Consider the following 27,927-nt stretch of genomic DNA (forward strand, 5'->3'; position numbering starts at 1 on the left):
CTACTTTGCGCATGTACGTCCGGCTACCGAGAGCATTGCATCGACTCCAAGATGGCGATAACACGTCTGGCTTGCCTCCTCACTCTGCTCTCAACTCACTGTAAGTAGAAAAATAGCGTTAAATAGCGTTTGTTTTATCCTCTCGCTTCGGGAGACATAAGTCCGTGAAATGTTTTACCCCCTACAGCTGCCAGGGCGACATTTTACTCTGGCGTTAGGCAGAAATAGAGCCTGTCTCCGAAGTAACCCTATATGTACACAACTAATGGAAAACTCGAAGCGGACTGTCAGCAAACACAGTTATCCCACTGGAACGAATTGTATTTATTTTCTGAATCACAACTGACTCACAATTTTCGGTGTATTTTTTTGGACATCCTGACCGGCAAATGTGCGGGTCAACCCTGGTTTTAGTCCGCCAGTAGCTATTGTTTCATAAATCCATGGCGTAGCCGGTCTGAGATTTACTCACTTTTATTTTTGTAACGTTGTGTTAAAATGGACCAAAAAAGTGTAGAAACTGAACGCAATTTAGAGTAATTCCTTTAGTTTAATCCGTGCCCTATTCCAGAGTGTGTTGAGCTACCACGTTTTTGACTTTGCTTCGGAAAAGTTTCGCCCCTCGCAAGTTCGGAGTGCGACTTCGTATCAGTGAATCAGCACGAATTCACCTTATTCCGTGTATTTTGACTAATGTGACGTCTTTTTTGGTTTAGTTTTAGTTTAGCCACGGTGATGGTGGAGATGTTGAAAGTAGTGATGCTTGATAACGGTTTTCCTGGCTGCGGCTGAATACAGCAGGCTGGTCGCAAGGAGGAGTCAGGCTAGCGTAGCACTCCTCCTCCTTCTCCTCCTCTTTCTCTTTCTCCTCCTCCCGCTGGAACCCCGGAGAGCTGCTGGCTTCTGTCGAGCAAAAACAACCGTTGGAAAATATATATTTTAAGTTTTTTTGTGTTTTTGTTTTTACACACTCATATGCTGTGTTGGTTAAACCCGGTTTATAGTTCGAAGCGACTGTACACACGCACACCAGAGTGCATATCAATGCGCCAGGCTACAGTTCATTTTATCCAACCTTTTAAAACACATTATTTAGGTTATTCTTTGGTTTTCTTCTCCAGGTAGAGCAGGGTTTAGTCTTTTTTGCTTACAAGCGATTCGTGATTTAGAATTATTATATTACTTTGCATGTTTAATGTAACTCTGTGTGTGTGTGTGTGTGTGTGTGAGAGAGAGAGAGACAGAGAGAGGAGAAACGATACACGCCACTTGTTGCTGTGCTAAGTAATGACTCTTAGATACTGAATATTGTTTCACTTACTTGCATTATACCACACAACGTTGCTCCCAACAGCCCTTACAGCTGAGTTACTCCTAAATCATACTATTGCCAAGTTTCATTAGATTAGTAACCATATCCATCTAAGCATATATAAACAATTACTTGTGGATGTTAATGAAGGGAAACTATTGAGCAAGCTGAAAATATCATTTAGAGGCGTTTATCCTGCCCTGAAACCATGAATTAGAAGGTTTATTTTAATTCATGGCTATATTTCAACTCATCATTAAAAGTAAAGGAATTTATATATTTACAGTAGCATCTGTGATTATAAATTATGAGATTTTAAATAGCGTTAGATTTCAATATATGGGTGCCTTAGCCTTTTTGGAAAATGTTTGTATAGCAATTGTTTTTGATATACACAATGTTAAAATGTACTTGCGAGACATTTACAAAGTTGCTGTTCTGTTACTGGTCTAGCATGATTTTTTTTTCTTTCACAACATGCCTTGAAGTGTGATGGTTATTTTTCTCCTTTTGCCCCAAAATAGACCACATAGGCAAGGTGGGAGTGGACAGACATGAAGATCAAAGGGAGAGACACTCTCCTCTGATCTTTCTAGTGTGGGATTAGGCTTATTCTCTTTGCTTTAATTAGGGATAGCCTCCAATCTCTTGCTGTACTCTGAACACTGGATCTATTGAAATACCACGAGGTTGCATGCTGTGTTTTTTTTCTTCTCCAAATGATACATTTCAAAGTCAGCACATTTAATTTGTGTGTCGGTCCCCTTAGTAAATCTGAGATAGGCCATGGTGTCAACACAATTGACATTTTCACAGGGAATGAACTGACAAAGATTTAGGAATTTCTTTTGTCTTCCCTGGACAGGCCTTAGGCATGTTGGCTGGCTAACAGCCAGCAGCGGCACTGTCTTTAGAACCAGGCCAAAGCTGATTGCATTGAGGCTGGTAAGAAGCTGTGTTATACATGTTAGGCGGTGATATATAGAATAGAATACCTCTTGTGTTTTGGAGGAGCTAGTTTGAAGTTGTTGTTCTTGATGTTCTGTGGAAATGAAAGAGAAATTGAGTTTGCCTTGCCTCTTGTTCCGTCGGTCGCACAGTTATTTCTGGGACTGTGAGATGTGCTTGTTATTTTCAATTTGTGACATTCTTTGGATCGATCTTAATCGCCGTGCAACCCAGCACCACCAAACATAGTGTAGCTGCAAATATCAACTCAGTCATCTGTCAACGAAGAAAAAGAGCAGGGCTATTGTTATTTTAAGTATGCATACCTACTGCAGACTTTCCAATCGGCTCTAATGGAATGCATTTTTTCCATCTTTACCTGAACCGTTTCCATTAAAATATTCCAAAGAAAGAGGTGCACACTTAGGAGGACATCTGCCAGGACCCTCCTGCCAAGAGCATAGCCAAGATATGTGGGAGCTTGGATGATGCTCAAAGTGGATTACTCTTGAGCTAATATAAACTTTGAGATCACTGCTTTGACTATTATAAGAAACACCTGTGGACATCTCTACAGTTCAAAACCTTTTTGCTGTACTTTTTAAATTGTATGTATCAACAAAAGCAAACTCCAACAGATTAAATTAAACTTGTATTGTCAATAATATTGTGATGTGTGAGAGGAGAGCCATGTCATTTCAGCTTTCAATTATTAAGCTTTCCCATTTAACATACTCATATGTTGACATTATTAATTGTGAGATTACTCTAGATGGATAGCTGACATTTTTTAAACCTAACATTGTCTTAATTGTCACCTTGTAGCTGTCAGACTGGTCCAATTCAAGCTTTCTCTATCTGCAAGGATAAGATAAGGGGAAAGCTGTCCACTAGACATCGGTTGAGGCTCCCCAATGTTTCCTGCTGATTGAGTTATTGCATCACTGCAAATGCTTTGAAAATCTGCTACCCCACACCTATCTTGGGTCTTCACGTGGTGACATTTGCCATCACTCACATCAAACAATTGTCTAAATGACAGCCAAATACCAGCAATTGTCTGATTGTGTTAAGTTGGCATGTGTGCCGAAGCTGGTTGGCATGGCAGGATATGGTGCCCCCAAGATAAGCAGTGATAGTGGCTCCCCTAGGAGGTGCATGTTGTCACATGTTTCCCGACCCACCCAAAGCTTATTAGCAAATGTTTGGAGCACTGTCTGAATGACATGTGCTGCCCCTGTGGGCAAGTCACATACACTCTGACATTTTACCATACAGACAGTAAATGGCAGCGTAAAATGGGAACAACAAAGATACAGAACCGGGTCCTTTGCTGCTCAGAATTTGTTTGTCACAAGCCAGGAGTTATTCTCTGTGGAAACCTGTGAGTGACAAATGTGTCGTCTTACTGCCAGTTACTAAGGATTTGAAGTTTAAACTGTTGTGTGTGGTCTCGCAGCTGAGAATTATATAAATGTTTTCCTAAAATCACATACTTTTGTAATCATTGCGAAACAAATAACTGCAGTCATCTGTGAAACAACAGTCCCTCCATGGGATAAAGTCAAAGTGGCACATGGCCCTTCCTGTGGAATGACCCTAAACAGCTGAGCTGAGTGGGTGGAGGTGTTTTGAGCAACATTGCAGGCGTAACCAGAAATATCCGTGGTGTCCCTCCCAAACCTGAGTGTGTGTGAGTGTGTCTGTTAGCAAATGCAGCATTCCAAATAGAAAACACATGGAGGCAAAACATTCACATCATGTGCAGAGACGAACAATCATAACCACCCGTTTTCCTAAGGGGATAAAAGAACCCCCGATGATGAGTTGGCTAAGGTCAAAGTAGAAGAAGGGAGAGATGTGAGGAAAGCTCAGCGGTCCTACCAGCTAAAGAAGTTACAAAAACAAGATGGGTGTGGCGCTGCACCTCTCGAGATAGAATACCATTTCAACTTAACACAAAGAAGAATTCAGCCCCTGTCCTGCTTTTATCATTTTTTCTCTCTCTCGATAAACTGTAGCAGATGCTGAGGTTGAAAGGCAATCACTAACATGCTCATGTTCCAGAAATGGAAAGCGTTTGCGTGCTTCAAATGTCAATAAGACTACAATGTGAAGGAACCACTGCTTATAAACTAGATGCCAACCTCTAGGCCAAACCTACTGGCAGAAAACTCCATGTGAAATATCACATTGAACATATTCGTGGAAAACACGTTGAAACATTTTCTCAATAAAATTGGTCTGCCTGATGTACAGAGAGATTTGTTTTGTCTCTTCCTCATCAGCAGGGTAGAGTAATCGTTTGTTTTGCCAAGACGCTATTATTGGATGTTTAGGCTCCTCAAGATCAACAGGGTAATCTGTGAGACATGTCTTTATGGCGGTCTGGGTTTAGGGCAGCGTTAGAGTAGTTTCCTGTTGGAGGATCTTTATCTGTAGTCACATTATGCCCTGGAGGGAGGAGGTGCAGTAGCAGTTTTCCTACTGATGGGCTCACTAGATACTGTCGGCGTATGCCAATAGGTCAAAAGAGAGCACCATCGATCAAACATCGTGATGCTGTCAGCTGAGCAAAATAATTATGGGATTCATTAATGACACGGCAGAGGCAATGAACTACATGTGGACGAGCTGCTGTCGCTCTGAAAGGAAAAGGCTGGAGGCTGTGCTCCCACTGACAGTCGTAAACAGATAATCGCTCCAGACTCAGCTTTTGTTTACCAGGCTGTAAGCAAAGGGCAATCGCTGTCTAAAAACGTCCAAAAGGTGCAGTCATTTTACAACCTCAGTTGTGTGATTGCCCTTCATTCCAAATCGCTGCAGTATCATCGCAAATATAATCTTTAGAAATATTCAGAACGTTTCCAGACATTTGCAGTATCATCATAAGTCAAAGAACTTTTTGAGTTATAATTTTCATTTTGAATTACTAAGCAACTAAATGTGATTTGAATATTCAGATGTCGTCAGTGCAGTGTCAATCAAAATCAATCACCAATCAACCGATAGTTCTTTGGCTAAAAGGTCTGCTGCTACAGACAGATGCTTTAGCCGTAGCTATGTAGTTGTATGGTGCAAATTACAGTGACCCAGTACACAGTCCCTCTCTCGTCTCTGACTTAGTGTTGTTATGAAGTCGTTAAATGTTAGGACATGACGATACAACAGACACAAATGGGGGGATAGAAAAACTAAAAATAGTTTTTGATTATATGCACAGCATCAATCTGTCAGGTGTCAGGTCTCACACTCTCTCTCGTCACACACGCACACATACGATGAAGAAAGGTGTCATAAGAGCTAAGCAGCCAAGAAGCATGTGCGTGTGGTGTACCCAGCAGTGACGGGCAGTCCGCACCCCATGACCTCTCTCTGCCTGTGCAGACACATACTGGCGCACACAGATACATGTCCGTGATTGTTTAAAACCACTATAGACAATCCAGGTCCAATGTAACATAATTGAAGTCACATTTGAAACTTTTATTATTTTAAAATCTCTAGATTTCTAGTACCGAAGACGGTGCCTCCCGATTAAACCGGGTGGGTTTGTCAAAGCGAATGCTTTCCTTTGCCAAGGGAAACTTTGTTCTGATTGGGAACTCCTGCCGATTGCATGAACTAGCTTATATTCGATTTAAATACTTAACTTAAGTTTATGTTTTAAATATTAACATTTAGCCCCACTGTGGTAGATGGTGGTGTTTGTTTTGCTTCTTAACTTGGACTTATTACAATGAACAGCATCTACACACAGCATCTGGTTTGTTTCCCCTTTCATGCACATGCTGAGATGCCTGTGATTGAGGAAGACTATGTGACAGTCAAAACCATGTAAAGACTTTGTGACTATGATTTAAGGGAAAGCCGCACAATATAGAAGTAACACTTCGGTGATTAGTAGAGTACTTCATGTTAGACACAAGTTGATGCAAAGTGTGTTCATAACAGGTCAGTACGCCACAGAAATGAAAGATTGGCCTGTTGGCTTGTTCAGTGAGGGAGACCTGGATCTTGATGTTCTCAACTTAAACATAAAGAAAATTGGAATCTAAGCTTAGCATGTCTAGACTTAGCACATGTTAAATTTAGCTGATGTTAAGCACATGTAAGTGAGCTCTTCCAATAGAAGACGAGCTAATTATTTTCTTGATGGTTAGTAATCCTACTCAAGACATGACACTAATCTTTGTACTTTTCCAAAGGGGTTATTTGGACCAATTACTATAAAATAAATTGCCATTTTTGTTGGCCCTAGAGATAAATAGATAGATACACATAGAATGGTGATTAGAAATGATAGCTCCGCTGCACTGTTTACATCTTTGCCCACAGAATGAAAAATGATCAATAATGGCATTGATTTTAATGGTATTGAATAAACCTAATGACTAGGTTATAAAGCTAAAGGAAAGGTCAACATGATGATGATGGAGCTGTGTGCTCGTCATCTGTTTGCATTAAAACTTCAGCAACTGGGTGAAAACTGTCCTTGTTGGAAGAGCTGTTAGATGGAACAAAAATAGATACTTAAGAGCGAGAGATGGAATGGATGATATCTTGGAGCATTAATGGGATTTCCGAATGCTGTCAGAAAAGATCATGGGTGCCTGGATGGCCAGTGCTTTTCAGGGCTTTGCTGTGAATCACGCTGGAGTGCACAGTCGAAGCCCAAAGACAGCATACACAGGCCAGTTGCCTCATGTGTGTGAGGACATACTTTGAGTTAGTAAGTGCCTCAGATATTTGTCGGGATGCCAGACATAGACGGCGAGTTTGTAACATGGTGGCTGGCCCCCCGATAGAGGGAGCATTGCCTGTGGTCCTATTTAGCTTCTATGTCAAAGGCAACAACAGGGTAAAGGAGAGGGAAACAGTAAATTCATCAACTTTCAACTTCCATCTGGAGCAGTTTGCTTCATCGTAAACAGGTCCCTTTGAATGGCAAGGCTGGAGTCTCAAGGCTTATCAGAGACCAAAGTGTTAAAAGGAGATTGTTTAATGGTTCTAGCAAATGAGCATCGTTGTCCAAATAAGAGCGGCATTTTAAGGAGAACACTCAAGGAAAGTTAATCTTAGGCAGCTGGACTTGCTAGTTAAGGCTTGAAGATGTTTCAACTCCCATCTGAAAAGCCTTTGCAGTTCTGTTCTTCAGTTCACTTAAAGAGAAGAGAAACTGATATATATCGTTAAATACTGCACTCTGTATCAGCAAGGGCTCAGTCTGGGAAAACAAAACACGGATAAGAACCCTGATGAGTCACAGAATGCTCCCAATCCCATTTGGTGTTTCCTGAATTTATGCCATTAAAGTTATAATTAAACTAAATTGTCAGCTTCTCAACATTAAACCTCATATCCTGCCACGTAACAGAGCAGAGGCGTCTTTTAACTGACAATGCTATCTGCTCTGCTATTTCCTTTTACAAGACTTGTAAAGCCAGATTAACATATTTATACAGTGATCACCACAAGAGCTTAAAACGTACCCTTAAAAGAACGCATCAGGATTGTGACGATTCCTCACAAAGACATAATAATCTCAGGGCATTGTTATAAGGGATTTTCTAAGATTTAAAAGATGTACCCAAAGAACAATTCCACAACAAAGAGAAAACACAAGCCACGAATACATTTGGAGACGGTCAAGGTCAAGCCTCCACAACTGGATTTTCATCTTTACAAAACAACAAGCACGTAGTTTGTCTCAGATTGTGCTATACAATTAAAAACTATACATACATTTCACAAGTGTTAATTAAATAGAGCATTTATTCTGATGTACCCTAAGACAAGCTCCAGATCTAGGACCTCTGGCCAATGTTCACAATGGGAGATAAGTTCACTACCATTCAAAACCAAAATCTTTGGATTGACCCAGGAGGAATGATCAGGAATCCCATTACTGTTGTATTATCCGCAGCCAAGTTGCAGGTGGCATCCAATCACAATGAATGTGTTAATGAAGAAAAGCGTTTTTAAGACTGTGTTTGAGTGGTAAAATAGACTCTCAAAAAGGACTCTCACCGAGGAAAGCCTAACTTAAGCTTGTAGTTTTTGGAGAAGAGGTTCAGTAGTAAGGCAGTAACAGTAAAACAAATAAATATGATTAAGGAAACAATCGCAGGATGTGCCATGTAGTTTCCTGAAAGCTCCTGACAGCCAAACGCGTTGGCAAGGTGAGAGACAAACACAAAAGCATGGACAACTGGGAGTCCCAGAAGTACTCCAGAAAACATACTGTCGACCAAAAGCAGGTCTTATTTTTAACATAGCCGTATACTTTTATGAAATGCTCGTGGGACATGCAAACAAGTGAATTGCGTGGATTGGAGCAGTAGAGTCACATTTCACACCAAGGGAAAAACAACCGGTAAAGGTTAAAGTTTATGATTGATGAGAAGCATCAGCAAGACGAGATGCACCCATAATGTGACGTTAAAGTTGATGATATCTGTTATGAATATTGTCCATTGTTGTGAACGTGACAATACACAGAGCATAGATACATAGCTTCTAAAATATTCAACATCCAAAAGCAAAGAGCCAACAAATGATTTATTGATAAAACACAAAACAACAGTAGATAACACAGCAACAAAGCCACTTAGTCAGCAGCGGTAAAGTTTTTAGTGCTCACACAAGGTCGAGAATGTGTGTTCCTGTTGTGGGAGGTACACAGGAGGAGGAACAGGGGAAATATATAACGGGACCAGCCACCCCACACCCACCCTACTCCACCCCAAAGTTTATCCCAGAGCTCCCGCACGGCTATTAATTCTGGCTCGATCTGGTTCCTGCTAGAACAATGATCTTATGGTTTTGTGAGCTTTCTGCCACACTCGGAGGGAATCTCGTTCTCTGCGGTCAGCGAGTGTCTCTTAACAGCCTCCATCCTGCCAGTGCCCTGTCTAATGATTCCCCTGCCCCACCCCACCCCCAGCGGGAATCGTTCATGCAGAAATGACCGACTGTACAGCTTTATCTGATATCATCAGCGCTCAAGATCATCACCGTTCACAACTGTGGGCAGCTTCCTTTAGGGTGGTTGTTAGTGTGTATCAGCGAGAAGCACAGTTCAGGGTGAGACTGTAATACTCCTATCTGACTGTGACCTTTGGATTGGTTACCAGTGCTACATTACAGTTACTATGTATGGCACTTATCCCTGTCGTATTGTACTGTTCAGTGATTAGCAAAATATATTCAGGCAGATGGAGACTGGCGGTTTTCCAGTCAATGATAGTCACCTCTTATCATGCCACAGCTCCAGAGATTCAGTGCAGGCTGAATGTTTGTTACTGGGAGCAGGGAACATTACATTACATTACATTACATGGAGCAGGGAACAGGCTTGTTCTCTCAAAATGATGGAATACTTAAGGTTCTATGGCTCATTTTAAAGTAGGAAGAACTGTATCATTTAGGCAGTGTCATGTATTGGAACAGAGAGCATATTTATTTCTGTCATGGAGGAACTAAGGTCCAGAGGAGCAGATACTCAGACAGAATGCCACAGAGCAGTTATGTCTGACGTAAGCAATGACAGCAGGTGACTGAGGTTGCCAGCTGTCCTCTATTCTTACCATGAAAGCATTTTGGAGCTTGGCCATTGTTTCCCGGACAGTTGCCGAGGTTGCACCGTTACCGCACACAGCCCACCTTTACTTCCTGTGCGTGTCTGGTGTAGCTCTCTTTACAGCCAGGAAGCGTTATGGGTGGCATGAAACGGACGCTCATTTGGCTCTCTGATGCATTTGTCTGGTATTTCCCACGGAAACTCATCGAGGATTCCATCCTGAGCAGGTGATAAGGAGGGGTTGGGGGGGTGGCGGGGGGTGCACGAGGGGAGTCAGATGGTTTGACTGACTTTCCCCAGCTGTTGTCCAAGCAACATTCCCTGTCCCACCACTCAGGCAGCCGATGCAAACTATTTGAATGTGGAGTATGCCTTTGTGCACATTTGTTGTCTGAGGGCACTGCTTGCTTGGAAATTGGACACTTTGATGTCTCAATATTTAGTTAAGTTTTTTTTTTTTTGACTTGGTGGTCACATCTTGCTCAGCAGTTGGCTCTTCAAATGAGAATTGTCATGATTTATCTCTAGAGTATTGCAAATGGAATTTAGAAGTGTTATAAGCCTTTTAAATCATCAAGTTATTTTGTCTGGTCGGAACAAACACATTAACACATATCCAAACATAAAGCTGTTGCCTCACAGCAAGAAGATCTGTGAGAAGTTTGAGAAACGTTTGCTAGAATTTCCTCCGGGTGTTCTGGTTTTCGCCACCCTCTGCCAGTGCCCTTGACCAATGCACTACAATGTCGATCTGGAGTTCTTCCCCGGGCACTGGACTGTTGCTGCCCACTGTTCTTCATGGTTGGGATGGGTTAAATGCAGAGAACAAACTGTTTGTGTTAAATTATAATCACAAATATTCCTGTTACCTTTGTGTTTTGCATTTCTGAAGTCCCATAGTTTCAGTGAATGTCATGTTTTGATGCAGCTTAATCAGATACAGACCTGACCTTTATCAGATCAGATTCAAATGTCATCATGGTGTAAAAAGGAATCAAAATTATAATCTTGTAATTATATTTTAGATTTAACTACAGATGTTGATAGTGTAACTGCAAATTTTCACAGAACTCTTACAGCTCCTGTTTTCATCCTTTTGGAAAGAACTCTATCTCACCACCATGAATGTGTCATGAGAGTGTGAAAAACCTGGCTGTTACGTAACATTTAAAGTGTCTTCTCAGTAAACAAGATGATTTAGGCTTTTTTTGTGATAGTACCCTTGTGGCATCACTTTCTCCATTTTAAGCCTTCAGGGACATTCTGAAAAGTGACTCCCTTTCCCTCAGCCATGCCCGCCTGTCAAAGTTCATTTCACCTGTGACCAATCATCCCCACACACTCCCTCCTCTTCATGTACTCACAAGTGCTTACTAAGGAACAATTGAACAGCCAGAGCTGCTTCCCACAGCATTATAAAAATGCAGGCCATATGCCATAGTTTGTGAGGGGTTGGTCAAAGCAAATCTTTGTCAAAGAGTAAGAGATGTAACGTATTTGACCCCTCACTCACTTCTTGACTGTGTTGTTTGACTGGAGCTTCCCTTTGCTCACACAACAGTGAAATCGAAAGTGTTCTTCTCTTAACCTTCTCTTAAATAGGGTTGTTGCATTTACTGGCGTTTCGTAATGGAGCATTATATATGTGGCATTTACACCAGTTAAATATATATATATATGTAATTATATAGTTAAATATATATTTAACTGCATTTACACTAATTAAATATATATATATATATATATTTAACTGGTGTAAATGCCACAGTTTTCCGGTGTTCGTGACTCATGACACAAGATGGCTTTTGTTCAAGCGTGCAAACAAAGGCACTGTGGAGCCGCTGTTGTAAGTGTAGACTTTAGAAATGGTGGGATTTGTCCTGACCCTGCTGTTTCAGAGCCGATAGCATCTCGATGACGGAGCTGAATACTGCTGGGGGGCCCTTTTATGAAGATTTGATGAGTTTCCTGCAGCCACATTATGCTCCTGAGTGCCACCATTGTACATCTACGCAGTCGAGGGGCATGACTGCATCTGGCTCCACTCTTTCCCTGTTTGTGTATCAGCACTTGTACAGTCAGCTCTTGGCATTTGTGTAACACGTTGCGAGCCAGTAAATTTACAGTAAAATCACATCGTTAATGACTCCTCCTCCCCAACGTGATCCAATCACAGCCTTGGACAAACCAACAACGATGTGGGCCGTGCTGGGAAAATAGGGACGTCTGGTCACTTCCCTTTTTGCCCCTCTGCTCTTCTGTCCTCACCCCTTCAAGCTTTTCACTACTTGTGAATACAATTGAAAATAAAAGTCAGCAAAGGTGTATAAAAAGTGAGTGTGTCCCTAATGGTTGGATCACAAAACGCACCCTTTCAGTTCAGCTCTTTTCAGCTCACAGTGGGCGTCCTTGGCGCATGCAGGAAGTGAGGCAGATTAAACCTTTTGGACTCACTAAGTCAACATGTCTCTGCTCTGTGGTGTTGCATTATTGTTCAGCTGTCAGACAAGCCTTAGCGCATAGTAGTCATCTACGCTCACTGTCCGCCACCGCGTCGACAATGGGCGCTTATCTCGCCAGCCGGTCACAGAGGGTCTCAGCTGCCCAAAAAAGGGCCCATGTTAGTTTCCCAGCCTCCATATTAGCCTGATAAGTGCGGATTTGGGTTTGGTTACCAGATTTTTATGTTGTACAGTAATTATTTGCTAATCCTTTGTGGTGAGCTGATGGAAATCTACATAAAAGGGTGAATCATTCCACTGAGGAGAGTGTGTGTGTGTTGGGGAGTGTAGTGGGTGGGGGAGGTTCTTGGTGTACAGGGTAGAATATTATCCAGGGATTTACTACTATGTATTATTTCCTGACCAGTTTGTTGTTGACTTGCTGAGAGGATATAGGTGAGTGCATACTAGTGATATACTAGTGATTTATAAACCCCTTCTGTCGTGATTGGTTTAAAACTGTGTCACACTGAATGGATTCATCCTCGTGAAATTTCCCATAATCCAATGCCAATGGCAATTTATTTTCATCATGCTTGGTAAAGGCTTGTGTAGACATTGCATTCCTAATTAGGTTTAAGGAAGGGGTCAGCCCCCCTGGACGAGAATGTGAGGCATTTGCAATGAGCGCTGCTGATGCCACCTGTGCAGTGCAGTGAGGGGCTAATTCTGGCAGCGAGTGTGGCGTGATTTAACACAGATTTTCATCTCTGTTAAACCTGTTGCGGTGAGTTGAATTCGCTCCCCTCCCCTCCTGTTACGTCTCCTTTAAGCTGACGCCATGGAGCTCCCGAATTCATTTGGACTTACAACATGTGTGGCATGTCAGATTGTTCACATATCAGAAATGCTGCGCCAGTGGAGGCCTCCTCACCCTCTTAGCTTTACGCTTACCTATGTTTTGACAAGGCGTTCACACGGGCTCAACCAAAGACAGACCTGGGCAAGAAATGATAAGGCAATGATATCATCCTGGAGTATGGCTATGGTTTCCCTGGATGCCTGTAGAAGGCAGAAAGAGCTACTGCTGCTTACACTTCTTATTCCTGACTTGAGAGGGAATGCAATTAACAGGCTGCGGGGGCTCTGGCCACGTCTTGCAGTCACTATAAATAGCATCTCAGCTTTTTAATGCTATCCTGTTGTCACTCTAGTGAGGAATAACTCATGAATGTACAGTACCAGTAATTGCACTGTCCATTGATAAAATACATTGACAGAGGATTAACACACAAGACGCATATACCAGAATTGACAATGATATTACATCGCTGATTAATCCCAACCAGCGGCGTTTGGAGATTGCAACATGCAAACCACCAACCAATCACCAGTACAGTAGGCGGTTCATCTATATTGAGAATGTTGTCATCATGTGGATCAGGTTTGGTCGGACAATGGCAGCACTTAAGAAGCAAGCGTTTTGATGTTCTTTCGCCCTGACGTATTGCATTCTTTGTGTAGAGGTTACAGGGCAGACTGACATTTTTCTGCTTATTGCAATTATTCATGTGCTGCTTTTATCAACACTTGGCTGTTCAGCGTCATCGTAAAATGTTAAAATATTTTCTTTTTAACTCACATTCTTCAGCTGTTATCACATCACCTGTTGCCGAAGGTTGATAACATTATCTCACAGTCAGCCCAAGTGTCTGACTTTGTTTAACTATCAACACTGAGACCACAATATATAATACAAATTAAATTATTTATTATCTTTTAAATAAAAACAATGGCTTTGCAAAGATGGTTCCCCACCCAGGTTTTCGGTAACTCTCTGCTCAGACAGCAGCTGGAGCAAAGGGCCCATTGTTTCAGGAGACACTGTTAGAGGTGCAAAATGGTTCATAAAACACTTTGTAAAATATTTCTGTCTCTTTGTTCCCTTGTCATGTTTTCCAGGAGGATCTCTGGTCTTTGGTCTGTACTGTATGTGGAATGTCATCATTCCATAGACACAATAGCCATCGACCATTGTTCCGTTTAATTAAGCATTCATTCACTCCTACTGCCTGAAACGGTCACAAAACAAAGGTCTCAATTGACATGCATGACTGCTATCACCGTGAGAAGAAGCAGTGTGACACCAAACAAAAGTTCTATTTTTATCCAGTAACTAGGACCTCATTATCCCAGCGCCAAGATGTTTCACATGACTTCATGAATGAGCAATAGTCTCATTTAAGATCATTCAGTTTGACTATGGAGACTCAGGGACGTAAAGGCACTTGAGGTTATTTATCGGAACATGTGCAAACGAAAAAACAAAAGATTCTCCTCGTCGTAGGGGCCCATTTTATGGCACAGCATTTGCAACGCTTCCACGGATCCCAACAACATAGGGGTGAGGAGCCCGCTGACAGGATAGGGACCAAAACTGGTGGCAGTGGGGAGAAGGGGCGATGAAAATGCATCAGTTGGCACACTGAAAGCAGAAGAGCTGAACGTTAGTGAATGGTGTTTGCAAAGGTAAGCATGCATGTGATTGGCCAGGCCACTGAATGAACGGTGACATGGCCAAGCTAGTTAACATGCTAGTTTCTCCTGATTGCAGAAATTAATGAATGAAACGTGACATAGTGGAGGGTTACTTTGATTGGGGGAACTGGAAAACAAGTGTGGACTATGAGTCTGAGTTTCAGGGCCCATAAGTCTAAGTCTAATGATCAGTGTCGTGCATAGTGAGTGGAGTCTGGTGTATAAAAAGTGCTCACCAATGGTACTTACATTTCAAAAATACTTTTTGCATAACAGCCTTGTGTTCAAATATGCATCAGCTAGCAGATCATACAGTAGTTTTGACACGACTCATTGCAAAAGAATTCCCTGCTTATCATGTGATGGGTGTGGCTGTGTTCAAGTTATTAGTTGCTAGACTCTGGGGATTCATTGAGAACAGAAGATCATATTCACTCCTGCACTCACTCTTTGAAGGCCAAGTGCTATTTGCATGTTTCTGCTGTTTTATCTTGAATGAAAAACATCAATGGGAACTTTGGAATCGGCAAGTATAGGACAGCAATATATGGCTTAACTGTGTCTAACACACACACTATCAACAGTTGCCAGGTACTTTGATTTTGGACTGAATGATGTTCAACTTACATTTATTGATCAGGTCAGTCATAGTCCTCTGCATACAATTCTACAGTTCTGCAGATTTTGAACAGTGAGTTTAATCTGTGGGGCTGATACGATGATGGCTGGCATCATGGCAGGGGAAGGACACAGCGTGTATAAGGTGGGAGAGGAAAAGTTGCATTTCTTGTTCACAGTCAACTCCTGTGAGCTTGTTGTGCTTTGCTCGAGGTCAGAGTCAGAGCAGGCCCGATGTAGACGGGAACACTGACACAAAGTGACAGGTTCCCAGGCATGTGGTGACGCCACCAGCTCTCCCCCACAACCCCCGGCCCCTGGATGGCTCAGACCAGGCCTAGTCTTTGACCCTGCCTAGATCACGGGGCTCACTAGCGGTAAGGCAGATGGACTGCCCTGGCTTCACTGGGCTCTCACATGAAGGCCTCCAGCAGCCTCATATGTAAATGCAGAATACATGAATACATAAGGAGCCCTTGTGGGGAAAGCTGAATAGTGTTTTAGTAAACCTGTTACAATTGGATGCAAATGAACAAACTCCTGATACCAACTTCTAGTCTGGCAGATTCAAAACTTTTGATGATAAAACTGCCTCTCTGGGACGTCACCTCCACTGTAGGATAGCATGTACAGAACAACAGAACTGGGTTCTCTTCTGGGTCATTGCTGGTCTCATGCTTCTATCTTCTAATTTTATTGTAATTCTTTTAGATCTGAAAACTGGAATTTTTTATTAGATGTTTCATACTGGTGTTAGTCTCGATTAGCTCGATGTTCGAACATGTAAAAAAAACTTCAAAAAGCTATACTGTAGCGCTCCAATATGGAGAAGCCTTCATGGGATACATAAAGGTTTAATATAGCTGAATATTTTATAAACTCTTGACATTTCCCGCTTCTACAGTGACATGCTTGTCTGCCTCCATCCATTTCTGCAATCAAATGTGTTGACATTTGCTCAGAGACTGAAGCAGTGTCTGGCATGTTTATTTCAGAGAGGTTGCTATCTTGAAGTGCTCTACATACATAATCTATACTTCAAATCTAGAGGGTTATTCCCCTGCATTGACAGGATCACTAATTTAGGTCTATCAGATTGAGCAGAGAAGCCATCTGTGGTTTTGAGTATCAGTATCTAATGGGAGGGTTTTGACATTGGTGGAGAGAAGTTGTGTAATAAGAGATAAATCAATTGGAATCCTTTCTTTGGTGCCTTTATTTGGTTTGATGTCAGGATTTGTTCCGCTGCGGTGCTGTGAAACGTCCATGTTAAGGACTTTCACTAGTATACAAAGAGCAGAGGGTTAAAAATAGGTGTGAGCGGGAATAACAACGTTGACCAACCAAGACTAACCTACAGTTGGTGATGGGAAAGTCTGACTGTTGGATGACCGCAGCTGTCCCAATACAACCTGGGGTCATTCTCCCTGCCAGCTCAGCCCTCTTCTCTCTTCACGCAGGAACACTTGAAAGGTTTGTGTCGTCACTTTCTCCCAACTGTTCGCGAAACAGGTGGGACCAACCGTGTCTAGTCATGGTCATCGGAAAACGGAATGCAAATCCAGTTACTATGGAAATACCAATATTGCTATGGGAACTGGAGAGGCAGAGCACACTTTCGTCTAGCCTCACGCTGTAATTGTCTCTCAGGAAGAAGCTTATGGTAATGTGTGATGCTCTTATGAATTCATTTGTTGGGCCTTGCATCCCTGCTGACATCACAGACTTTTACCAAATGGAAATTAGCATCTCTTTGGGGTGAAGCATGCAAGAGTTCTTCAGCAACAGATTAAGTGTTCACGGTGGTGATCGCTGAGTCTGAGTCTGAGTCTGCTGTCCACTCATGACTCACACTCATATTATTATTATTATTTAAACTTGGATATTGTGTGATTTTTACATGATCAACAACATTTTAATTGGCTATGGACAATACCATATTATCCTCCCTCAGATGTCCTCAACAGCCATAAAACAATAACAACAAATTTCTCATCAAATCTACAGTATCACAAGTTACACCAAATGGATTCATACTGCACAAGCGTGAGCCTCAATCTTTGTGGATTAAGACAACAATAGTGTGTATTGATGAAGTGAGCAGTGCCAAAGGCTGTAACCTAGTTTCCTGGATCGGAAAAAACATTTGCACTTAAAAGATGTTGTGTGCGTTTTCAGCAACCAGGGCGCAGCAATGAGACACCACAGGAGCCCTCCCATTGGATCACACTCCTCATTTATAGACAGTCAGTCAGTTGGTTAAGTTAATATTTGATGATGAGCATTTGTGGTTGCATATTTTGTACTGCCTGGTATGGGTATGTGGCACCTCCATACACACAGGCTCTGTATCTGGACACGCTACTGAATCTGATCTTCTAGACGACTTACAGTATGGATTTGGTGGCTCTAGTTCATCATGTTTTTGCTGCACCTAACATATTGTGTACCTGCACCGGGATCATGGAGAACGACAACAAACACATAAAAGTTATTACTCATGTAAAAAAAAGTACTTTGATAGAGAAAGGAGAAAGAATCAACCCTGGCCACTAAGATCCCAATCTCGCCAGCATCCACAGATGAAGGAGAGAGTATGTCCGTGCACGGCGTGAGTGCAAGTTCTGTCATCGGATGACATTATCCAGATAATGTATCCAGATACCGAGATGGCATTTTATTCGAAGGCGTGAAAGGGGGAACGAAAGGTCATAGTAAATAAAAAGCACCAAGTTATGCCCCTATTAGGAAACAAGACGGGACGGAATAACGATGCTATTCAGAGGGAGTGAAGAGCGCAAACAGCACAGGGAGAGGATTTGTTTGTGGGGCTATTTTAGATTTCTACCAGTGTCTGTAGTGATTTGTCAACGCAAGGAAAATCACACGTGTAACAATAACGTTGACGGACCATGCCATTTCTCTGTGAGAAATGATGAACCGATGTGTTTAATGATGCGTTTGTGGTCTGGACTCGCACCATTGGCCGTCTCAGCTGCAGTGACTAACATGGTTTAACTCCTCAGCTGCCATATTACTGATTTGGCTCTTGGCTATGGCTTCTTAACCTCCATGAAGGGAACATGATTCTGATTAAACTCTTGGAAGAGTTCCAAAACTGCAACTGGTTGATGGTTATAAAGATGAAGTGAATATACTTTGATGTCTGTGGTTTCCGACAGGAGCGTGGGAAACACCCACACAGGCACGAGGCAGAGCCGCTCCATGAGGAATATCACTCGCTTTCTTAATTGAACCTTTCTATTTATGATAGCAGTGTCACCTCTCTTGGTACTCAAAGCACTGGTCTTCCCAAGAGACACAACAGAATAAAAGGGTGATTCATTCCACAGAGCAGGCATCAAGAAACACCCTGCTCCTCTGTGTCTGTTATGTTATTCAGAGATGGAAAATCTAGAGGGGAATTACAGAGAAAACACTGCAGTCATCACAAGGGCACAAGTTTGATTCACATGTAGGTCACAGAGTACCGGTGATAATAATCAACATCACACACAGACCTGGGCAGGAGAGAATGTCACATCTCCATAATGTCATAATGTATACACACATCATAGAAATACATGCTGTAGGTTGTCAGTCTCTGAAATAGTTGTCAGAGGTCACCACAGTAGAGGTTTGTCATAGGGGATAAAAGAGAGAGGATGAGTAAGACACGATGAGGGAAGGATGTGTCAGACGGACTGAGTGAGAAACAGGAAACACTCCTCTCATAACGCACATTCAGCACTTTCTGAGCCTCCATCAGGCGAAAATCCGAGACTGGCCAGTGGAGTTGTTTGGTCGCTATGGGAATAGCCCGAAGGAAACAGTTGTCAAATGAATTGCTCGGATACTTAGGTGATGATTGGATTTAGTCTGAAGCATGGAGCGTTTTGGGAAGCAGAAGCTAGCAGTGTTAAAATGGCCACCACACCTCTCACACTACGACAATTCCAGCACTCTTTTATGAAAGCGGTGTTCTATGCAGATCACATAAGGCCGTGTCCTGGTTTGTTCTGAATTGTTTGATTTCTGCAGTATTATCCAGTGCCTTTTAAACAATAAGTGATGAACGATTTGATACAAATAGATCCCAGAATACTCACATGTTCATGTATGGAGCTGTGCCACCTACAGTAAATGTGTGAGTGATACTACCGATGAGTCACAATGCAGCATCATATCAGTTCAGCCAATCAGCTGCCAACAGTGAAAGTGATTAGGGAGGCTAATAGTATTCTTACTGATAGGAACAACAATAAACATAAGATGAATTCAAACAAACTCACTAATCCAATTGCTGTTTCTCACATAACTCTCACATTCTCACTCAGTGTAATGTGACGTGCTGTGGGTCAACCTCTCTGTGTGTGGTTTGTGTGTGTTTTCTCGGACAGCTGTCTGCCAGACACGTTTCTCAAGCTGTTTATCTCCACTTAAAACGCCTGAGCTGCACTAATACTGTACTAATTACGGAGGAGGATAGAACAGAGACCAGGACTAAGTCACTCCAATTAACTCTGTCAAAACACGTGGAAATGAATTGATAGGGAAGTCGCCGCGCTAAATTCATCTACGGCAATAATTTATTGTCAAGTTTGGATTCGATTTCAGCATAGCATATTATGATACAGTATTTTGGACCCGTAACATACTTGGCCTACTTAGATTTCGTATTAGCTTACACAGCATATGCAGTTAGTTGAAGACTAAAGCTGAGACGTGAGCGTGGATCACCAAGCGCTAAACAAACAGAACAAAATGTAGTTTCAGTTTTCCGAAATCTGGGAAGTTGAATGAATAAATCCTCCCCACATCACTTTTAAATACATACAATAACCTGGTCTCCCTTTTTGCATATAAAGTAGTAGTTTGAAAAGCTTCTTCGCCGTATTGATGCTGTCCTAACTCACATTTCAGAGGAGAAGTGTAGATTGATGTCCTCTTTACTTTGCAGTCCTCTGTAAAACTTCCTCTCTGCTTCTGACAATGACGACATCAAGGACATTGTCATCCAGAGCAGCAGGGCTGAACTTTCTGTCTGTCTCTCGGGAGCAAAGTTTGTTGCCTTTGCTGTCCCAGTTATGTCTGGAGGTGCAAAAGCTTATCCAAATTAACATTTAACATTCATGAACGTTTCACCCCGACAAGGTGTATTCTCCCAGAAATAGCTTCAAATGTGACAAAAGCTGCAAGACTCTTGATTGTTGTAGGGGAGTTGCGGTCAGAGGTCAGGGTTTCGGGAATCACTGTCCTCTGGCTGTTTGTCATGAAGAGAGATTTCCCAGTTTAAGTGATTTCTACCTGTCTTTCTAAGTCTTCACCAATTCAGTTGAGTAACAAAAGAGACAAAAGAATGTCAAGAAAAGAAAAAGAAAAAGAATAGATACAGAATAGGATGACCTTCAACTAAATATCTCCGTGAATGTGAATTTCTGAGGGTCGACCCCTGTTTGACCTACATTCAGCGTCGTTACCGTCAACACCGAGCACCAGCAAGCTGTCGTCTTGTTATGGTCTCCATAAAGACTGTTGGCTAATCAGCTTAGCCCCGTCTGCTCCAACAGGTGACCCTCCACTCTGTGCCGGGTCACTGTGTGCCGTGTGGAGGGGACAGTTGGTGGGAGGATGAGCAGTTTCCTTCATTAAGGCCCACCAACACTGTTACCACTAGCTAGCTCTGAAATATGCTGCAATTCAGCAGTTCGGGTTGTTTTGAAGTGATGACATTACTCTGTGGTAACGACTTAAACTGGAAGATGGTCAGAAACAGAACAAGCCCAAAGAACACTGGGATGTAAAGATAATAAAGACGACGCGTTAGAGGGAGACAGGGTGTTTGGTGATATAATGTTTGACATTATATTGACGTTGAAGCTCACTTTCACATTTTTGGAGGAGTGAACACGCAGAGAGCTCGCGAGTTCATGTCATCTGTGTTGCACCTACATGTGATCAGCAGCGTACTGTGAAAGTTCATGCTCATGTTCCACCGCCCTCTCTCCTCGCCCCTTCTTGTATTGCAGGCTACTTTACCGTGTTGGCAGTGGTGCTCAAGACGAATGACAATTCACCGTGGACCAATGAGTTTGAATGTAAGAGCCAATGGACGATGGATGTCATTTGACTTCTGTTTGTTTTTTTCACATTTACACTGACTTAGTTTCCTGTCATGACATCACTTCCTCCCTCTCTGTCCTGCAGCAATTGAATTATCATGTTTGATCGAGTCCATTTCCACAACCAATCCCAGAATTGAATGGAAGAAGATCAAGGTTGAGGGACCCAGTTATGTGTTCTTTGACAAGAAGGTCTCAGGTAAAGTATAAAACCTACCAAACCACTGCACTGAACTACAAATAAGACATTTTGACGTCAGTGTAAAAGACATTTCTCTCCCCACAGGTGATTTGGAGAACAGAGCGAAGATCAGGGAGCCTGCGACGTTAGTAATAATGAACGCCACGCGATCGGACACAGCCAAGTATCGCTGTGAGGTCACTGCCCCAGATGATCAGAAGTCATTCGACGAGATTTTGATCGACCTTGTTGTAAGAGGTAGTTTAACTTTTCTGTGCTATCGATTAATCTCTGGATAATTATGTCATACACATGTACAATAGAAAGCCATGATCACTTTGAATGAGGTAGGATGAACCCATGTTGCTGCGCGAGATGCATTGCAGAGGCATGTTGGAGGCTATAAGGGGAAGCCTCTGAAACTACATCTGCTCTGAATTTCAGTGCTAAAGAAAGAGAGTGTTACATGTTTGGTGCTGTCTGTTGTACCCATTTACGTACAGTCCAGTGAACCCTTCAGGGTCAGGAGAATGTATACTGTCATGTCAATCACAGGCCCAGCAACAACACAATAGATCAGGGAACACTAACACACAGTGGAAGCTTTACCCAAGTGTCAAGCCCCACGTGAAAATGCGATACACTGACTGCAGCCATGTGTTCTGTGTCGATGCAGTCAAGCCGGTGGTGCCAAAATGTCGAGTCCCAAAGTCTGTGCCTTTTGGGAAGTCGGCGGAGCTCCGCTGCGTGGAGAAAGAGGGCTTCCCCAAGTCCCAGTACCAGTGGTTCAAAGACAAGGAGGAGATTCCGGACGACCCAAAGACCAGCCCCAAGTTCTTCAACTCCTCCTACATGCTCAACTCAGAGACAGGAACTCTGGTTAGTACAGGCGCGCATATGTTTGTGCAAGGACACGCATGAGTGGCAAAGGGCTGGGTGGGGCGGGGGGACGGTGGCCTGATGCCCAGGGGTGGGGGCGGATATTTTAGGGAGACAGTTGATGGTGCAAGAGGGGCTGAGCCACGAGGGGAATCTGCTGTCCTCGTTTGCACATTCCTCATTTCTCTGTCGCTCTCCAGCACAGTCACTCAGCAACCCTGCGACGCTCCTCTGTCGACCTTTACAATCTAAGATGTTGGCCAGTCAGGCACACACAACAGCATTGTGCCGTGTCTTTATGTATGTTTTATCTTCTATGATCACGTTGATAGGAGAAGTTGGCCGATTCACCATTTTGCGGAAACACTATAATCTGATATTTGTTGATACTGTTACACATGGGAATGTCTTGTTGAGACGCAGCGATGAGGGCAGTGAGTTTGACTGTCATTGACGCGAGCGGCAGACGACTATTTTTATGTTGTTTTTAAAAGGCTAATGTAACTCAGCACCACCAGAGTCTCTGTGTTGCGTACTGATTTAAAGTTCAACAACTGGCTAAATTTAATAGATCACGCCAATTTAACTAAGTGCTTTTGTCCTGTCTGTTTAATGTCCATGTTTATTATTTCCTGCTACAATGGCATTTTATCAATTATCAAAAAGAATGCTATGTTGATATGGGCCGCACACTCACATGGTGTGTGTCACGTAGTCCTTTCCTCCGTGTTGACTGACTGACAAAGTGCAGAAACTGGCGACATCAGTCATAGATTATGACTTTATAGATTATGACTTTGTCTCCCATGCAGAAGTTCAGCTCAGTCAGGAAAGAGGACGCAGGATTGTACCACTGCCGAGCAAAGAACGACGCAGGACACTCAGAGTGCGGCCCGCAGATGATGGAAGTCTGTAAGTGTTCAGGCTCTCTTCATGTAGAATCAAGGCTGATGGATATGAAATACTCTAAAGTGCCATTTCATTGACTCTCTCTGTCTGTGTATGTGTCTTGACTCCACAGATGATATAGACGTTGTAGGGATTGTGCTGGGTGTGGTGGTGGTGGTTGTGGTGCTCTTGTGTATAACAGTGGGGATCTGCTGTGCGTACAAGCGGGGCTACTTCGCCAGCCAGAAACAGAACGGGAACAAGTAAGTCAACCAGGAATCCTCCCGTGGAAGAAATCATCAAGAGTGTTACCAGTAATTTCACTCATCAGAGCTAAAAAAAAACAAACAACCTCATAACAGCTGTGTTTTCCTTTCAGTTACAAGGTTCCAGCTAAAGGTGATGGAGTGGACTACGTCAGGACGGAGGATGAAGTTAGTAAAGAGAGAAAACCTAAATGATCTGAAGTGAAGCTATGAAACTCTTTCAGCTGCATAGTATCACATTATACGTTACTGTTTGTTGTTGTGGTGACCTCACTCTGCAAGCCGGCTTAAAGAGCAAGACTATGGTCCATCAGTCATGTAAAATATATGCAAATTGTACTTAGTGGACAAACAAACATCTAATGTCTTTATTGAGAGACAATACCAGACAGGATATGTAGCTCATTGCCCAGAGCTCAGACATAGTATGAAAATGAATTGGGTGATAAATTGGGTTAAAGTGGTGAGCAGGGAAGTCACTATCTGTATATCTCAACCAAAATATAATTCAATCATGTATAAATGTCGGTCAGGAAGTTGAGCTCCAACAATCAACAGAAGGTAATTGTCTGCATAATGTTCCTGGCAAAACTCCTGTAGTATTGTAATCTCATGGTTTGTGTTCTCCGCAGGGCGATTTCCGGCACAAATCCTCATTTGTGATCTGAAGAGGGAGCGGGAAGCCGGCGGGGGGACGGAGGGGGAGCTGCCGAGTGGGAAGCGCGACGTGTCGACGGAGCTCAACGGAGCCGAGGCAGTTTGGGCTCCGAGCGCTCGGCACCACTGATATCAAACATTTCAAGTTTGCCAAAGGTGACAGGATTTTCACAGGACATCATCCGTATGTTACGTATACTCAACTACATGGATAGCAACTGAAACGCATTTCTTTATGTTATCATCACCCACTAAACCTTTCATTTCATCTAAGTTATGGAGTTGTTACTTTACAGGTTTATTTTTTGCATGGTTTTCAAGGCTAAACATAATTAATGATGAAGAGAATTGACATCTTCCATAGTCAATCTGTCAAAAATCCATTTCTACTGTAAACATGTTGCTTCAAACCTTTTGTCATTTGTAAAACATTTCTTTTCTACTGTTGAAATTTGTCAGACTATTTTTGATGGAATATATTTTAAAATGCCTATAGAGAAAGGTTTACTTTTTAAAATATTTGTAAAATACTAACATGTTTTTTTTTTTGTTTTTGTTTTTTTTTTGGTTGTGGATAAAATTATGTAACACTTAAACCACTTTGCATCAAGCTGTAAGCATTTGTGACTGAAAGAAAGAAGGGTTTGACAAAAAGATAATCCACTCGTGTTAGCATATCAAGATCAGGTCTTACATATTTAATTTGTCGGCTGGGATTCCAACCAGTTTGTGTCACGAGAGACTTCCTTGTTAATGTGTGTAGATAGTCTTAGTGAAAGGCTTTGAAAAGTTCCAGTCAGATGCTGTGAAACACTGTTACACAATCAGTGCTGCATTTTCTTCTTTTTAAGTGTCCTTCTGTGCTTGCTGTTCAACTTGTATATATTGAATTTACTGTCCATGTTGGAGTTTTGCTGTCATATGTACGTACGTTCAGTATTACACTATAATAATACAGGGTTTGTTCGTTAACCCTCTAGACCAAAACACAGCATTACAAGAATTTTTACACAGAATTTACTTTGATTCTCTATTATGATTATTCCAGTAGAGATGTCAAGAAAACAACAAGAAAATGTCTGTGAGGTTTTAATACTAAACACTAAACATGGTTCTTTACTATGAGATACCATATTATTTGAGTTATGAAATCAAATTACCCACAGAGTTAATTGCTGCTGTGAAGAGTTTAAGTCCATTAACACATAGTACTGGTTTAGGCTGGACTAACTACTTTGTAAAGGGTACCAACAAAATGAGCAGATATACTGTAAATACTACAACTACATACATCACAATATCCTGTACTACAATCTTAGAGATAAAGTTTGGTTAATATTTCCTGATGTATATTGTGTTAACAATTTTATTTTGCTAATTTTCCTACAAGATAATAGGTTGCTTCATCACTATCCTTAAGTTCAATTTAGGGGTCCAAGCACAAACATCTGCAAACTCTCTCTCTCTCTGTGGAGATTTTACGGTCTCAAAACTTAATTCAAAATGACAAAGAACGTAGAAGAAACTGTCAAAGCTACAGCAGCAAAACCACATCGGTCCAAAGTCTCTCTAGATTTTCGATCATCAACTCAGCAATCACCCAACGACTATCAACTTACCTCAATCATCAAAATCAACATTATGCATATAGAATGTCTGGACCAAGACGGACAAATACTATCACTTTGTTTTATATTCTTTACCATCTTGCCTGAATTGGCTGTCAAAGTTGAGTGGGCGTGGCTTATTCCAACCAAAGTGTGGTATCTCGTGAACAAATCAGGCAGTCGAAACCAGCTTTTATGGTAATATGCAGTTCAGACTTTTGCATAGACTGAATCATCAATTCATTTTTTCCGTGGTCATCACACCCACCTTGTTCATGCTTGGACCCCATCACCTGCCACTTGCGGCTTTGTTTTACTGATTGTTTTAGATGAAACTTGTAAAGGTGGTATAGATAGATAAAATATATCTATCTGTCAATTGTCCTCATTCCTCTCAGTATTGTCATCTAGATTCTTAAAGTTATTAATTTAGCAGAACTTTTTTTTGAAGGGGTCTTATTTTGGTGGTCACAGTCTTTTATTTTGTGAAGATGTGAAATGGCTCTGCAATTATTGTTATGGCAAATACAGCTGGTGTCTGGAAGGGTCTAGAGGGTTGACATTTGTACTGATTGTATATAGATGTTTGTGTTTATTTTTCCCCTCAAACGATTGTGTAAAGTGGTGAAAAATGTCAAAAGTTCCTATTTGAGGCAATATGAACCTCTTTCCATTTGTAAGACTGAAGAGTAACATTTAGCACGGAGTTCATAACGCATTGTTGACAGATGTGTTACGGACGTATTATGATCTGGAAGCGTGATGGGATGTTACGGAAGGTTCAGTCATGGTAGAGACGATCGGCCTGGCATTTGCAAGTAGTTACCAAACAACCGCTTCTTCTTTTTCCAAGTGAACATGATGAGTAAGGAATGAGAGGAGGTGTTAGATGTACTATTAACACAATTCAGTTCACAAATAAATCATTTTGTAGCGTCATGTTACGCCCCAGTTCATTTGTACAAATTTCATTCCTCTTAAGTGCCTTCTGCCTTTGTAATAGACCAGTTTCATACTTTGTTTGTTTCTATGACGCGGTTACAGCAAAACACGTATTTTGTGCTCGTTACACCACGACCACGGCGTTTGAGAGGAATGATGTCACCACACAATTGTAAAGTGGAGAGAGTATTGTACCATTTCCCTTCTTTACATATCTGCAAATTTGTAAATAGCTTTTTTCAGACTTGAAGGTGTAGACATGTTGAGGTAGAAATAAAACTATATTAGTGCCTAAATATAGTGGGTATTATTTTTTGGTAAAAACAGCACATATGCATCAGCTCTGGTTTATAAACACATTGAAAAAGCAGCAGTCCGGATAAATCCTCAAGCCATTTTCGACACGATTGCTCTATTTAAGTTGAAAGATGAGTCAGTATTCTGATCCTGGAGTTGTAAGTGATATTCACCAGAGTTAATGCAGCGTGTTGGCCACAAAGTTTAACAGTCGAAGAAAACTGACAATAAAATCAGTGGAGTAGCTACTATATGCCCCCCCCCCCCCCCACACACACACACACACACACACACACACACACACACACACACCGATGACCTCTGTCTTTAAGTTGGTTTGTTGGTTGGTTATACGGCTGAGGAGATGTATTTATGTCACACAAACAGAGTGTGTATTCTGCAGTACAGAAAACCTAAGAAATGCAAACACACCAGCGTATTCTGATCTTTCATTGATTGAAGACTGGAATGTCTGGACAACGCGATTATGTGAACCAAACTCTTAGACAGTTGAATGGCCGTGTAGGGCCACTTCTCCTTTACTGTTACTGATTCAACCATTCTATTTGTGATTTAATAAAACTCACTGTTTTACCATTTCACTTTAAGTGGAGAATTGTGATTTTTTATATATATTTACCTCAGCCAA

At 41.9% G+C, this 27,927-nt stretch overlaps 1 protein-coding gene across 1 annotated transcript; it reads left to right on the top strand.

Moving 5' to 3' along the window:
* On the top strand, window positions 1-27,880 carry jam3b (junctional adhesion molecule 3b). Its single transcript, XM_076161399.1, has 9 exons — window positions 1-100; window positions 21,469-21,537; window positions 21,647-21,760; window positions 21,848-22,000; window positions 22,419-22,621; window positions 23,434-23,533; window positions 23,643-23,772; window positions 23,889-23,943; window positions 24,408-27,880. The coding sequence occupies exons 1-9, from the start codon at window positions 52-54 to the stop codon at window positions 24,441-24,443; spliced, it is 909 nt and encodes a 302-aa protein (XP_076017514.1). The 5' UTR covers window positions 1-51; the 3' UTR covers window positions 24,444-27,880.
* Window positions 27,881-27,927: the final 47 nt, after the last annotated feature.

The sequence above is a fragment of the Genypterus blacodes genome, unplaced genomic scaffold (genome assembly GCF_046128005.1).
Source record: "Genypterus blacodes isolate CSIRO-AG114 ecotype Tasmania unplaced genomic scaffold, CSIRO-AGI_Gbla_v1 ptg000111l_1, whole genome shotgun sequence".
Taxonomy (NCBI): domain Eukaryota; kingdom Metazoa; phylum Chordata; class Actinopteri; order Ophidiiformes; family Ophidiidae; genus Genypterus; species Genypterus blacodes.